The sequence below is a fragment of the Lytechinus pictus genome, chromosome 3, assembly GCF_037042905.1.
Source record: "Lytechinus pictus isolate F3 Inbred chromosome 3, Lp3.0, whole genome shotgun sequence".
Classification (NCBI taxonomy): Eukaryota; Metazoa; Echinodermata; class Echinoidea; order Temnopleuroida; family Toxopneustidae; genus Lytechinus; species Lytechinus pictus.
In genome coordinates this window covers 53,285,646-53,302,047 of record NC_087247.1, presented here as the reverse complement: position 1 = coordinate 53,302,047, position 16,402 = coordinate 53,285,646, and the positions used below count along the sequence as shown (strand labels likewise).

General features: G+C 36.4%; 1 protein-coding gene across 5 annotated transcripts in view; it reads right to left on the bottom strand.

Moving 5' to 3' along the window:
* Nucleotides 1-16,175, bottom strand: part of LOC129257009 (protection of telomeres protein 1-like) — a 36,890-nt gene extending 20,715 nt beyond the window's left edge. For 2 of the 5 annotated variants that reach the window (XM_064097360.1, XM_064097364.1), the window contains exons 1-6: nt 16,095-16,175; nt 8,993-9,132; nt 8,083-8,229; nt 6,604-6,717; nt 4,825-5,034; nt 1,130-1,241 (exon numbers count right to left, since the gene is read on the bottom strand). In XM_064097360.1, the coding sequence (XP_063953430.1) occupies nt 1,130-1,241; nt 4,825-5,034; nt 6,604-6,717; nt 8,083-8,229; nt 8,993-9,112 (703 nt within the window). In that variant the 5' untranslated portion in view covers nt 9,113-9,132; nt 16,095-16,175. Of the gene's footprint in view, nt 1-1,129; nt 1,242-4,824; nt 5,035-6,603; nt 6,718-8,082; nt 8,230-8,992; nt 9,133-9,536; nt 9,619-16,004 lie in introns of those variants that run through there. The other 3 variants (XM_064097361.1, XM_064097362.1, XM_064097363.1) reach the window with 3 other exon arrangements.
* Between the last annotated feature and the right edge of the window lie 227 nt (nt 16,176-16,402).

The window sequence follows — 16,402 nt, the reverse complement described above, 5'->3', positions numbered from 1 at the left end:
AGTTGAAACCAAATCATTGATACATTTAATGGTATGATGCTGTAGTTGTTATTTCATGTTTAATGTTTTTTTATTCTTTTCAAATTATTTTTCATGCTATTTTTATATTCTCATTTGCAAGTGATCTGTGCAATTCTCATAAACTGCACACTGACATCCATGTGATTACACAACTGACCTATTAGCTGTACATATCAGCCAATATTTATGTGGCCTGAATTCTAATAGCAAATTGAAATATGAAGCTGCTAATAATGAGTGTATGTATTGACACCTTTAGTATACTTTTCTCTGTAACTCTTCTCTAAAATTACATTCTGTCTCTGACAGGCATATGGCCTTTATAAATTCTACACATTTGTACTTGTTTTCTGTTGTATCATATGTCATGTGTAATCTTGTTCATCATATCCACATAACTGTATGTATATTTTGTCTTTTTATGCAAATGTCAAGGAAAAAAATTGAATTCTAACAATTACGGTAAATATGACATGTATTTTCAATGCCTTAGAAAGTGAAATTGCTTTCATTCTAATCTAGATTCTAAGCCTTGTGGAGAGATTTCTGTAGTTTTTTTTCCATTTAGCAATTTTGCTACCATTATGGTGCCTATGGTTTGAAAACTGGTGTATGAACTTCCTCCATTAATGTTTCAACCTTTTCAACTTTGTAAATTTTTAAGAAAATTTCATGGACTTTTAATAAGGTACATATGTCTGTTATTTTTTCACATCATTTTTTCAACATGAGAGTACTGGCAGCATTAAACAGGATACATGGACCAAACAATTAAAACTCTATCCACATTTGGTAGGCCTACATATTTTTTCAAAAATAAAAAAACGTGGAAAATTCAATGGCTTTGATGGACTAATCATGAAATTTTAATTCACTTTTGTGAACCAATGAGGTATAATAAACAGAGCCACAATTTTCTTTTAATATGTCATCATAACCTGACTTTAAATTTGGCAAATCTTCAAAGTCCCATAGATTGAAATAAGTGCCTGACCAAATATAGTTTGTCTCCTATGTGACAAACTTTTATATTTTATTAAAAATGACATACAAATCTTAGTTTATATTTTTTTAATGAAATGTCTACTTCTAAACCAAATCTACTTACCTGGGCCTTTCGTTTTGTATGGTGGCTTGAAAAATTTGACAACACCATAAATATCGACAGAGCCAGTTTCCTTGATGTCATTCAAACAAGTATATTTATATGTTCTGTTGGACTAAAGAAAAAGAAATAATTGAAGAATCATCAAATTTCATATTTGACCTAAAAACAGACTAAAAAAGACAAAACAATGTGTTTGTTCTTTTCTCTTGTGTTGTATGTGAATTCTTTACACAAACAAGTCACAAACAAAACAGGGCATTTTAAATTTAAGTATTTGAAATAATTTATCTATTCATATCTATCAAGCACCACAGATTTACCGTCAATGTGAAAGATGAATAGATAGATAATACTGGTTACAAAATACATCACTGCAATAACTATCATTAAATTAGGTAAAGTTTAAGTAATTATAAATGAAATGCTAATCATTTTTATATTCCAAACAAAACTTGCTCAACTAAATCATGATAATCAAATCACCAGGGTCCAAGGGAAAAGGGTTATTTAAGCGTCGATACCAACCTTTTCCCCATAAAATAAATATTGTATGTTATACGACTTCTAGCCTAAACAACAAAAGACATGATACATTGTATGACAATAATTCATAGGGGACTGATTTATATCCACAAATACAATAATGTGCAGCTTTACGACATATTACAGGCCTCTCGATTAACTTTAATTTTTGGAAGTCAGCCGGGCACCCTGGACTGAACTTTAGGTGGTCAAATGGCAGTTTAGGTGGTCATCACATGCATATTGAAAATATTGTATCATGACAAATTGTAAAGTATCAACTCTGTATGTGTAAGTTTGCTGCGAAACACTACATTACTGGTGGAACCTTTCTGTGGATTAAAAAGGACAAACTCAAGCCTTTGTATCAAAGGAGAAAAAAAAATTACTCATGATCCTTTTCACACCTTTGTTTTACTTGAGACTTGTTTAAAATGAACAAGGGTCAATGACATTTCCTGAAATAAAAGCACAACACCCTCACCAACACTGAGGGAAACCATGCATAATAAAATGAATACAACTTCACCAAACTGAAATTGGAAAGAACATCATTCAATAATTCAATTCACATTTGATCATGGTTACAATAGATTTATTGTCAAAACATCACACCAAGTTAACAGTCGTTGCCGCGGAAATGTTGAAGTGCACTCACTCTATAAATTGAATCAAACCAAGTTTTGTTGTCATGATTTGGTCTGTCACATGTGTAAACTATTTTTTCATTTTTTTAAATGTACTAACTTGATATAAAGGCTTCACTTTCAGCCCCCCCCCTTTCCTCGCTCCTCCCCCCCCCCCCTCTGTCCATGTTTCTCTTTCTCTCTGTCCATGTTTCTCTCTCTCTCTCTGTGTCACTGTCTCTCTCTGTCCCTGTCCCTTTCTCTCTGTCACTCTCTCTAAGGTAAACTCTGAGTCTCTGTGCTTAATTTGTTTTCTTTTAATGCATGATATCCTGTACTCATAGTTTGTTTTTGGATATCATATTAGTATTATAATTTTGCATTATGTAATTATTTATGATGTTTATGTAATGTTTATATTTTTGATTTGTAAAAGATTCATTCAGCCTCTGGCTGCGAAAGAATTTATAGCAACTTTTTATGAAATGGGCCCCAGAAGTATACATTACAGAAAGAGTGGGAACAAAACCACAAGTGGCTTGGATGAGGCAAAACATAAACAAGTGATCATGTCGTTTAGGCCTGGGACGAATATCATTTTTACCATTCGATTATTTCCTGAAAAAACAATCGAATGATCTGATTGTTCGTCGGGAATCACGTCTTCTAAAATCGCAAAAGTTGACCTAGTTATTAGTGACCAAAAATGCAGAAAATCTACAACTCTCAATGCCACGCTTATACCAGGGAAGTGTTATAGAACTGGACCTCACTGCATTGAACATCAAGGGTCTGTTTCTCACTAGACTATGTATTCCCCCTTTGATTTCTTTGACTATGTCAAAAGAAATTACATGAATTAACTTTCAGTTTATTGTTTCAATCTAAAACATTTCCTGAATCAATGCTTTTATAAACCCCCGCATATGAATGAATCAGTCCAGATCATTGTTCACAGCTCAGTCCAAAGTCCAATTACATCTTTTTTGTCTCCAATTCACAGTAAACAATTCATTCACGCCGTATTCTTGTGACAGAGACACTTTTTTTGGGGGAAAATTCATCCCTTGCCTACGTGCGTGCCATACCCAAGCTTGTTGCACTGCCCACGATGCTACACACTGTATTAAAAAAAAGTAATTGCAAAATATTATTCAATTAAAAAATCAAAATTCCTAAGTTCCAAATTAAATTTTTTGATAATTTGAACCTATAACTAGGTCTATATTTGGAGACTAGTCGAGACATGGAATGAATAGGCGAAGGGTACGTGTCGGAATGTTATTTTTAGGCCTCTGGGGAAAATTGGTGTGCCTGTGTATGGGGGAGGGGGTAGTACAGATTGCTTTGCTTTGAAACATCAAAGGGTTCCCGCATTCAATGATTCCAACCCCCTATCTGCATGAGAGAGGTTTCATTCGTTTTAGACCTACTCATTTTCGATTTTCTACATTTATTTTTTCTGGTGGTCAGCCCGGGCACTATTACCCGACTTTTAGGGTGCCCGACGGAGCTTTAGGCGGTCAATTGCCCCCGGACCGCCACCAATTTCGAGCCCTGTATTAACCTATTAAAGTATGACCAATATTCATGTTCAGAAGCCACAGAGCATATTATTGCATTGATGGATATGCAGTAGCGCCATCCCCTTGAGAATGATTGGACCAACGAATGCAGTGATGCATTATATATAGCAAAAAAGTGGAAATCAAGTGAAAAACCTAAGTTACACTTTGCTATCCAAGGGCAGTATTCTGAACATTGTCTTTTCTCAAAGATATGACAAAATCGGCATTCTGATGGATGTCATAACTTTTGTCACAAAAAATTGTCATAAATTTTGTCTCTTCTCTTTAACACACACCAAAAATATGCGGCTTTGAATGCGGGTAATCCTTTTATACAAGCAAACGATATGACAAAAGTTATGACAGGGGGATAGCAGTCATAAATTTTGTCATATCTTTTAGTACCAAATATCCAGATACCCTGCCGACTGAACGTCAAGCATATAATGATATTATTTAGATTAGATTGTGGTATTAGTTTCATCATCCATGACAATTTTCAAAATTATTTTTTTATGCTATAATTAATTACACATTAATTCCTCCCTTTTTTTCCCTCTGTTTTCCTTCTTTTTCTACTTCTCTTCTAAATCCTTCACAGCTCCCTGTCTCTCTTTGTAATTAAGCGCATCAATATACTCGTAGTTGTGCAATGCCAGCAACTGTATTGGGGATACACGCTACCTGCCAAGGGGCCTTCCTATTGGCTAGAGTAGAAGGGCTCCCACTGGGAACTAACAATGATTTTGATTGGTTTCCTTCTGAAAAGATGGGCGGGAACTTTGAGCGACATGACAGGGAAAAGACAATGTTCAGAATACCGATTTGTGACAATCATAGCGGTGTCACATCTCAGAGAGAAATGACATAATTTATTACAAAATTTATGACATTGTTCCAGAATACCACCCCTAGATCTTTAGGTTAATACATCTCAGGGCTGCACAGATCTTATGATAAAATTGGACAAGTTTCTCACTTTATTTGGAGAAGATTCTGCATTGATATCAATCAACCTGCCATGGGTGACCTTAGAAGGTGTTCCAGGCACACTCCCTCCATCACCTTGGGCCTTTGTAATGCCTGTGGATGTTGTAGGGCCTGTAGTAGTTGTGGATGCTGTAGTAGTGCAAGTGGCTGCTGATACGGATGCAGCATTGTTACCATTTTTATTTTGTTGTGGACAAACCTAAAGGCAATGCACATAGATCTAGTTAGATTAAATCAATGACAAGATGTACAACTGATCCATTCTTAAAGGGCAAGTCCACCCTAACAAAAAATTGATTTGAATAAAAAGAGAAAAATCCAACAAGTATAACACTGAAAATTTCATCAAAATCGGATGTAAAATAAGACAATTAGACATTTAATAGTTTCGCTTAATTTCACAAAACAGTAAAATATGCACATCCTGGTTGGTATGCAAAGGGGACCGATTACATCATCTACTCACTATCTTTTTAAAATGTTATTATATGCAATATGGAATATTTTATTTTGTCATGTGAAACAAAGTTCAATTTCTCCCTGAACATGAGATATTACCATTGTTTTTTACATGATATGGATCATTCAAGAGGGTTCTGATTGTCAGATCTGTAAAAATAGATATATTGTATAATTCAAACAATAAAAAACAAAAGAAAAGTGAGTGAGAGACATCCATCGACTATCTCATTTGCATATCACTGAGTTATATAACAGTTTTGTGAAAGATAAGCAAAACTGTAAATGACGTCTAAGCAGGACATAGGTGAAATGCAAATGAGAGAGTCAATGATGTTCACACACTGTTTCTTCAGTAGTTTATTAAATGAAGTATTAAATTTTTGCAAATTTGACAATAAGGAAGCATCTTCAATGAACAAACATACATTGCAACAATGGTAATTCCATATTCAAGGATGAATTAAAACTTGTTTCACTCCATGATCATAAAATTTAGTATAAAAGAAATAGTGAATGGGTGATGTCATCAATTCATCATTTACATTGGCCAGGATGTGCATCATACAAACGTGTATAAATGTCATAACGCTCTTACTTTTAGCATTTGAAATTTTGAATAGTAAGATCCCCGCATTTAAATGCGGGGCTCCTGGCTTAAAGCCGGGAAAACATTGCTATGTATAAAATATTGCTCTCTTTTCATTCACATCCAATTTTTGTTGGGGGAGACTTGCAAGACGACTTTATATATATTCATAATAGGTCCATTTATATAGAGCAGCCACCACTCTACTCCACTTTACTTGGGCAGATATTATTACCCAGACTGCAGCTAAGCGGCTGTAAAGCATTACAAAAAATTCCTATTGGGTACCCATTTAAGAGTGAGGGCAGCTAATGTGGATTAATTTCTTGCTGAAGGTTGTTGTAGAGCTGCACAACCCTGATCTCCCCTTTTATAAACTTTTATTCCTCCCCTTTTTTTCTTCCTATTATTGTTCTTGTCCTTTTTTCCACTACTTGAAAAGTTATAGGAGGCAATCGCCACCCTTGTCTTTAACTCAAATGATTCTTGAATCTAAGGCACTGTTTCATAAAACTCAGCCAGAATAAATGCTGCAATGTCAGAAAATCAAAGGGGGTCATTTGAGTAGCTTTCAAAACAAGACCAACATAGTGGATTGACAGACAGACTTCAAATCAAAATGATAAGTGAACACCGATTTAGTGAATTGACAAAACTTATTGATATTTATTTTCAGGTGTTCCACACCCTTATCCTCTAATAATAAAAGGGATGACTTACCCAAACACGAGCATGACTTCTAGCTTTATGAACCATAAGATGACATTTATGATGGTTATCTTTAGAGAATGTATGAGAACGTTCTATCATAACATTGCTGATAAAGATGGTATCCTAAAAAGAAAAAAAAGAGGAGAATAGAATTTTACCCAGTCATAGCAAGTAAAAGTCAATCACAGAATAAAATATACTTCAGGGCTCTGTTGCATAAAAGTTACTTTTATGGTTACTTTGCAATCCAATGGTAACTACCATGGTAATGCTGATTAACAGCCAATCAAATTCAAGGATTTCATGCAAGTTACCATTGCATGGCAAAGTTACCATAATGGTAACTTTTGTGCAACGGGGCCCAGATGTTCTATATAATTATTAAATAGAAATGAAATGGGGAGGGGCCAGGGCACTCAAAATTATTTTTTGATGGGGGTGTGCCTCACGAAACCCTGAAATAGGGGTCTAAGGAACTGACCACAAGGGTAAAAAAAAGGGGCCTTGGGAACTAAATATATACTGGGCGGTGTGAAAAACAGGGTCTACGGAACGGGATCACGGTACAGTAGGTATGGTGCACGCTAGAGCTGTGCATGTCTTTTTGGACGCAATCAGTGCATGGACCTGCTAGCGAATAGAGTTGTGAATTTTTGAAGCCATGCGTGCAGCTCTCGCATGGGGTGCTCGCGCTGGACAATTTTGGCAGGGCAAGGGAACCGAGATGTTTCGTAACAGTGTTCTTGCGAGCGGGGCGGCTTCTGAACGGAAGTTTTGTCATTCGGGGTATCTGAGAACTGAAAATTAGATCTGAAAAAGGGGGTCATCAAAGTGGCACGTCCCCGTAGCACCAATAAATGTGAGTGCCCCCCCCCCCCCCCGGATTACAAGACCCTAATTCATTTTTTTAGAAACAAAGAAAACTTCAAAATCCTGACCTTGGATTTTTTTCCAATACTGACAAACTATCGCTTTCATTTTATTTTAAAATAGTACTCATTTAATCAAAATCTTAGAGTGAAGAAATACCTTTTAAAAATTGGGACATTCTAAATTAATTGTGGTTACTCAAGATTCTATTTCATAAAATAAGGGTAAAAGGCCATTAATTCAGATTCAGATTCAGATTCATTTATTATTGATCCATGATAAAATACATAGAAATTTGGCCTCCACTGGCTGTACATACAAATGATATAAAGTATACAAACACAAACGACATATACATTGAGAAAAAAAAAATATATACATAAACAATTCAAAACAGATATTGCAATACAACATAGAAGGGAGATGTCAAGAGTGAGAAACGGCTGAGAGTTAACACATAGATGGAAGAGACCATGCAAGCAAGAGAAAGAATTAGTTGGATAGAAACAAAAGTGGACACATACCGCCTCGATCACAATTAAGTGTGACACCCTCCCCCCCTCCCCGACATAAAAATAGATAGTTAGAAAGAAAAGTTAGTTTGCTATCATTTCTTACCCCATCCATATAAGCATCAATCCCTGTTGCATAGTCACCAAATGTATAAACATTAATGCGACTGGATGAAGAAGACTCCTCCAAAACAAACTTCAAGACTGGTAGCTTGCCTTTAGTTATCAATGGACTACGGTCAACTATCTTACCCTGAGAAAAAAAAAATCAATAGTTAAGAGATGAGAAATCAAAGATACAATCAAATGTAGTAAATGAGTATATATTCAATATTTGGTATAGTTCATCAATGATGAAGAGTTGTCCTGCATCAAGCTTATTAAAGTGGGTTATACAATTTCCAATTTCTTTCACATGTACATGTATGCTTTAAAAATATTTCTGGATAGATTTGCTTTACTGTTAAAAAATGTAGGCTGTCCTGGGCATCAGAGAAGGAATTTCTTACAGGTTGACATACAGCATGATTCATTTAATTGTGATTCTGAATGAATCAACATTAAAAAATGATATATTTTAATCACAATCATATGTTTATTTGTATGTTTTTGTACGCTTCCACGACCCCTGATAGAGACACAAGAATGGATTTAGAATTTGAAATCAAACACATGTTAACAAATGTGTAAAATGAATCTGACTAAATTTATTTGCTAAAATTACCTTTGACTAGACTGTAGAATGTTACCAGAAATTTAAGTTACTGTAGTTCAACATGTAGATCCGGGTAAGAAACGAGTGGGTGCTGGGCTACCTAATAATTTTACCATCTAATAGAGGGATAACATTTATTGCCTAAACTACATGTAGCTTTGTATTTCCTTCATCATAAATCGGGCAATACAAATGTAGTTCAGGTAATAAATGTTGTACAGTGTATACTCTTTCTATCATAATATACCATAGACACAGTATAAAATAGTTAATGAAGACGATAATGGTACAAAACACTCACCATAACATATCTGTTAAGCAAAGAGCTGGAAGGATGTAATTCCACTAATGGTAACATTTGAAGCCCAGACAACTCGAGAGCGACATCTGACTCTGACATGTCCTTCAAGGCAGCCATCATAACACTTACACCTACCGTTTCTGTAATTTCAAATAAATAAGAATGGATAGTATGTTTTTATCATTTTAGTTAAGTAAAACCAAAAGAAAGAGAGAGAGCTAGGGAAGTAGTTTCTTCAACTGTCACTGTAAAATCCTCAAGATGCTCATGTTTTGGTCAAGGATAGTATAGCATACTAACCTCTAGACCAAAAGCTTCAGTCTCTGTATTTTGGTTGTTCTGCTGAACTGCATTGGCTCCACTCACCAATACATAGACTGAAGAATTGTTGGCCCGTACGTAAAGACAATGTATTAGCAGTAACACGATTTTCGGATCGTTTTTTTGTACATAAAATGTCACATTATAAAAAAGAAATTACAACCAACTTTACAAGAAAATATATTAAATTCAGAAATATCGTAGTGCCTTAGACCACAGTTACCGCTAATTCCTTTCAAATGATGATCAAAACATTGTCATCCTCGATCCTTTCGCTGGTCATTGTAAGTTGCCATCTTGGATGACGTCATCATCATTACAGACATCTTTACCAGTCGCCAGATATAACGCAATTCGTGCCGCTGCATTGTGCTTGTCTATGCGTGGAGATATACATGTAGATGAAGGTGAATCCAAAATGATCCAAGTCTGCATGGTTACAGAATTAAACAGGCAAAATGGAATATGTAGGATATTGTATGAATCTATAATTTTGCACAACTTTAAGTTTGTTCAAATGGAATATTGTGCATTTGATTAGATAAGCTTCAGCCCATCAACATCGTTGATATAATCCCTCCCAACAAAATAATGTGAATGTGTTTGTTTTTATTTAGTTTAATATTCAGCATGTACTTTTTATTCATTTTGATTGATCAGTATTATAATTATTCATTTATTTCACTTATTTTCTTTATCCATATACTATTTATTTATTCGTTCATTCCTTCATTTATTTACCTGTCAATTGTAATATGCTTTTATCCTTGCCTGATCCTGCTGAATGCCGATTCATTCATTTATTCAAAATCTAAGTTTCAATAATAAATTGAAGAGCAAGGGTATTGGGTGAGCAGTGGGCAAACTAAAGCATAAAACTTTTAAAAGGCAATGAATGAATGAATGTAACATGATGATAATGGCAGACTTGATGGAGAGGAGAGTGACACTTAGGCAATTCCAAGCAAAAGTGGACATTTTACAAAAAATTATATTGGCTCTATTTCAAATCTGGATCAAATTTTTCTATCAAAACTCATATGAGATTTCATAAATGCAAAAGGGGGACATAATTAGCCACAATTTTTTTTTCTTATGCATCTCCTCATATGAGAATCCAAACCATTAAAAAATTCTGTACATGGGACTACATATATTGTTTTTTACTTAATTTCAATTTAGAAAGTCAAAAAGGGGCCTAAGCTTTCGATCCTAGCAGAATCTTCGTCGGAGGCAAAATGACCAATTTAATTTCAATTTAACAGAAAACTATTGCGTTTTGAAAAATTTTCTTTTGAATATGAAGGTCATCATTTTACATCATATCAAAAGAAAATTTTAAAATATAAGTTCATTTTACGTTGCCTGTGTGTGAATATTTCAGATGTCACTCCGTAACCGTCACTCCGTAACAGGGTATGGGTTTATGTTTTAAGTTGTAATTAATGAAGAAATTCACCAATTTTTTAGTGTAATGCAGCATATTAAAGCTAGAACAACATAGAATCCAATCAATAACTCAACATTGTGATAGCCATTTAAAGTTCACAGAGTTTGAGCAATATGTTTTCTCAAATATGCATGTCCATTTTGCGTCACTCCGTAACCATGATTATGAATATTCATATCTCATTAATTCAGTGGATCAAAATAACAAATGTTATTATTTTGAAAAGTGAGTTTCAGCAACTACTGTCAGGTACCATTTCTTTGGAAATAACTATTTATATATGGGTGATATCTTTGTTTGAATGCTAAAAACTTGTTTCTGAATGTCACTCCGTAACCGTGGAACTGCCCACTTATTTTAATGACAAAATGTTCACTAAAATTATTAGTTAACAAATATTAAAATTTAAAACGTGATTATAAATAATTATTATTATAATAGCCTAATTATTTATAATCAAGTTTCAAATTTTATTATTTGTTAAATTAATGATTTTTAATTTTTATCTATAAACTATTCTTCAAAACGGCATTTTGTAACATCGCTTATCGAAGGTACGTCATAACGAAGCGGTTCAAGCCTATTGTATATGTGGTGTTTACAAATGGATCGAGGTATCTACACGAGATCGGTCTGGTAAGAAACCTCTAATTTTTCATATTTATACTGAAATAATTTTCATCCCTTCATACGCATTAGGCGTATGAAGGGTCACAGATAAATAAAATAAAGAAAAACAAACCAAATTCACCCTCTATATACGGATTTCCTAGAGAAATCCATTTGGATGTATAGGTTTCTCTAATGCATGTATGGCAAGGGTTTCAAGGCTCCGTGATGAAAAAGTATAGATCTAGATTCTAGATCTATGTCAAAATATTTTAAAATATCATCACAGAGTCCTCAAGGCTAGACTCTATAGCCATTTTAATGCATTTTACTATGTATTTAATTGTGCCAACACCAACTTGTAAACATAATTTTTCCAGCTCCTGCTGTTTTTTCATTTGTGATAGTATTAGTAACATGTTTGATTAGGACAATATTAATAAAGACCATTTTTGTCTTTGAATTCATCATCATCATCATCATCTGCTGTAATCTTCAAAGGGCTCTGCAGCCTATCTCGAAGATGAAATTAAAGGCAGCGTAGCTCAGTCGGTTAGAGCGCCTGTTCCGGATAAGATCGTAGATCTCAACGTGCGTGGGTTCGAGTCCCGCAGCATGCCGGAAGACGTCTAACAAAAAATCTGATGCTAGCGTTGTGTGTTAGCGTGCCTCACCGCTGTGTTCAGTGCGGGTGTGAATGCAGTTGGAAAACACTCCGTCCATCGGAAAGGACGCAAATGTTGGTCCCGTGTATAGGAGAGTCACAACCTATGCACGTCAAAACCAATACACTATTCGTCAAAGAGTAGGGTGTTCACCCGGTGTATTGCACCTGCCGGTCCCCGGTACTACAATACTGCAAGAATCTTCAGGATTGAAGGAGGCAGTCAGTGTAGCTTGAAACCTTGAAACCTTAAACTTGGACGCACGTTATGAGGAGGGATATTTTCAAGGTGATTTTGCAGAAGCTTTTGGAAGCTGTCAAGCGAAACTGTATTAACTATTTGAAGAGGGAGTTTATTCCAATTTCAGGTACAGATCGTTGGGCAAAGGCAAATTTGTCAATATTGCCTCTTGGACGAGGCACATTGAGAATTGAAAGGTGAGCAGACTTGGGGACCACCACCATCATACTGTGGGATAACCCAGGAAGCTCAGGAGCCCAGGACTCGTCCGTGTAACTTTTCCTTTTTTTGAGGGTCCAGTTTAATTTTGTGGTTGTGCCTCGGGCTCGATATCAGTCACGGAAGGCCTTTTATAAATATACGGTAATCGAGGTAAGTACATAATTTATTTTTTCCCCTTTTGTTTTAAAGTTTTATTTGGAGTGCTATTGCGACCCCATTCTACACTTGTCTATCCCATTTTGGAGCGTACCCAGGCCATGTCTGCCTAGTGTAGTATAGTGAGTGCTTGTATTACCGACCGGCCTTGTATTACCGAACGCGCGCATCATACGCATCAGAAAATAATTTCATACGCTCAAAATTTTGCAACATCCTTCCAAAGAGAACTTGAATAGAAAGATGATGAAAAATGGTAAAAAACACATTTTCAAACTTGTCTTAATATTCTAAAAATAATAAATTATGGTCAAAATAGCTCATCAGTGATTTTGTTGTTTTCTCAAGAAAACACACGTTCGGTAATACGAGACCTTTTTCAAGTGACCAAAATATTTCACATGCGAAGAGGGGTCCAATTGGAAGCTAATATTGTAAAAAGGAAAAACGATTTCGGCAAAATTTTTACATACGGTACCGGTATTTATATTTTGTAGGTAATTGTGTATTTATGGTGAAAGTTTGGTGAATTTTATCAGTAGAGGCGCACGGCCAATATTGGAGACTATCTCCAATGTGGGAGATTATCTCCAATATCATAGACTTTTGTAAAGAATTTCGTTATCCAATTTTAGAGACAGTCTCCAGTTTTGGAGTCCAATATCCTTTGTTTACATTTGCTGCAAATAAAAATGTGATAAGCAGATTCCTCATGAAAAATTACCCCTTTTCACCGTCTACTTTTGTTTTGATAAGGATTTTTGTTGTCAATCACACACAAAACAAATGGGCTTCTGACCTCAGACTCAGTGAGACAAAATTTTGGGTGGAAGAAATCATGCTTTTGTTGGTGTTGTTTCTTGTATCCTTTTGCAAAGCAAGTCTCCAATGTGGGAGATTGTCGGCGCTAATGCAGTTTCGCACCGGCCGATTACCAGCATACCTCATCACCAATATTTGTTCCCAAATGTCATGACAAGTCTCTCAGTCACATTTCGAGGTCAATATACCCACCTCTTATCCAAATATCGCGATCGGGAACGGCTGTATTTCAGCTTTGATCTCGATGTCGTTCGAATCCTCAGACATCACTTCGCGGATCGCTTGGATTCGCCGTGCGCCGTAATGTTGATATGGACTGAAGTTATGCGACCAAAAGATTCGCTTGCAGCATGATGGCAGTTTGTTCGCCACATGTTCGCATGATTTGGTTGCTAACTTCAGATCTGCAAAGTGATGTCTGAGGATTCGAACAACGACATCGAGATCAGAGCTGAAATACAGCCGTTCCCGATATTTGGAAAAGAGGTGGGTATATTGACCTCGAAATGTGACTGAGAGACTTGTCATGACATTTGGGAACAAGTATTGGTGATGAGGTATGCTGGTAGTGGTAATCGGCCGGTGCGAAACTGCATTATTAGCGCCAGATTGTCTCCCCTATTCTAAATTTCTATTGCTTTGGAGAGAGTCTCCCATATTGGCCGTGCGCCTCTACTGTTTATGAGAATAATGACTGTGTTTGATAATGATATGATTGAATTCATGAAAAGTGTTCGGTAATACGATCCACTACTACCATACTAGTTACTAATACTACTAGTACTACCAGTACACGGATGAGTCCTGGGCTCGCTCCGACCCGCGAAGCGGGCCGGACGTTAGTACCGGTATACTACTAGTATGACAGTGTATCCTATTGCCGGACACCTTTATTTCAGTGCTTTGAAAATGACAACTAGAGGAAATAAAATCAAGAAAAATTCAAACTTGCTATTCCAAATATTATGAAAATTATGAATATGATAAAATTATTTTATATTTACCATTTTCTTTGCATCGCACTTGCCGCATACCCCTCCACGAAAAACAATTATTTTCGTGCGCGACAAATTACATCATGATTCCGGACGCGCGCCGGACGGGTAAAGATATCCTTGATTATGATGATGTAAGAACAAATTTTTGTGATTTTTTTCTTCTTATATCATATCATGAGTAAATTCTAGTATTATTTGCTTTTTTATATCGAATCTGAGCAGATGTTGGTAATAAATTCGTGTTTGATAACTTATTTTATTTGGTCTTATTAGCTGCATGTTCCATGGCACTTTCCAATAATAATATGCTCGCGTTTGTATCGTGACGCTCATCAAGTTCTATCGATGCGCTGCCGATCGACGGCTCTACTCACGGTAAACCTCGCGCACGGTTACCTTGAGAACTAGCCGTCGACGATCACCCACAATACACCACACCTCATCATTCGATCGAAGGAGTGGACGAGATTGAAATTCGGCAAATCAGGCCCATATTTCCGTTAGAAAATATCTCAATTGTTAATAATACAAAACTATGTTATACTTAGGCCCTAGGCTAACCCAGAGAGCTCCCGCCCGCACAGCGGGCGGGAGCCCAGAAGCTTACCGTGTATTTTACCATTGTCACCGGACTAGGGTGATTTATGGTCTAAATATTTCTCCAAATGAATTGTGAAAACAGAAAGTATACAATTACCACGATTATATGGATGAAGGTCTAACGAGTGGCAGATTCCTGACATCTGGGCACAGTCTGGAACCTCAAAAAAACGAAAAGTTCTCTCCTTCTACCCCGTCTCGATCGGCCATTTTTGTTAAAAATCGTAACAAAATGGCCGATCGAGACTGGGTAGAAGGAGATAACTTTTCGTTTTTTTGAGGTTCCAGACTGTGCCCAGATGTCAGGAATCTGCCACTCGTTAGACCTTCATCCATATAATCGTGGTAATTGTATACTTTCCGTTTTCACAATTCATTTGGAGAAATATTTAGACCATAAATCACCCTAGTCCGGTGACAATGGTAAAATACACGGTAAGCTTCTGGGCTCCCGCCCGCTGCGCGGGCGGGAGCGCTCTGGGTTAGCCCTAGGCATGCTACTGCTACTTGCTAGGCCTATTATCATAGGCCTAAGCATTTTCTGTCATTTTTAGAGATAATTACTAATTAGGGCCTAGGCCTAGGTAAAAAATTGATTTTTCGCCTTGTTTATGCAATCTTGTTCTAATGTATTGCTCTGTGAAATTGAATTGCGGAAGTCTTACGGTACGAATTTGTTTTAGAACGCAGTAATATGCGCGTCCGGAATCATAATAGTGTCCGGTAATACAATGCGTGACTATACTACCGGTACGTGTGAGTGCCGGAGGCCGAGGCGGAGCTCCCAGGGCCAGGGCCTAACGTTAGGTTAACTGCTAACTGTGTGGAGTGTGGGACTGAACCGACCATGCATGCAGATTGCAGGGCTAAACTCTTAAACGTTAGATTCAGCGAGTCATTGCTCTTTAAAAAAAACGCTTGGCACTTACCAAAAATAAATCGAAGCCAGATCTTTTTAAGTAGGTAGATCTAGATATGCCAATATGAGGCGAGGGAGTAACTGTATGACTACCACTTACCAGGTGTTCGTGTCTCGTCGTAAAATTTTGAATTCGCGCTAAATTACCGTAGCGTATACCGTACGTAGCCTAGCTAGATGCTTGAACCGTATTTACGTGATCGATCGTTAAGAAGTATAGGGTGTCGGTAATTTGAAAAATATACGATACGAGCGGGAAAAAAGGAAACACCTCGCCAGAGAGCAAAACATGCAAAAGCCATCAATCATCTCGTCATGTCTCTACATTGGCGGCGGAGGCATTATGTTCTATTGAAATAAATCAACATAGGCCTAATTACCTTGCATATTTGCAAGATATTTACAAGA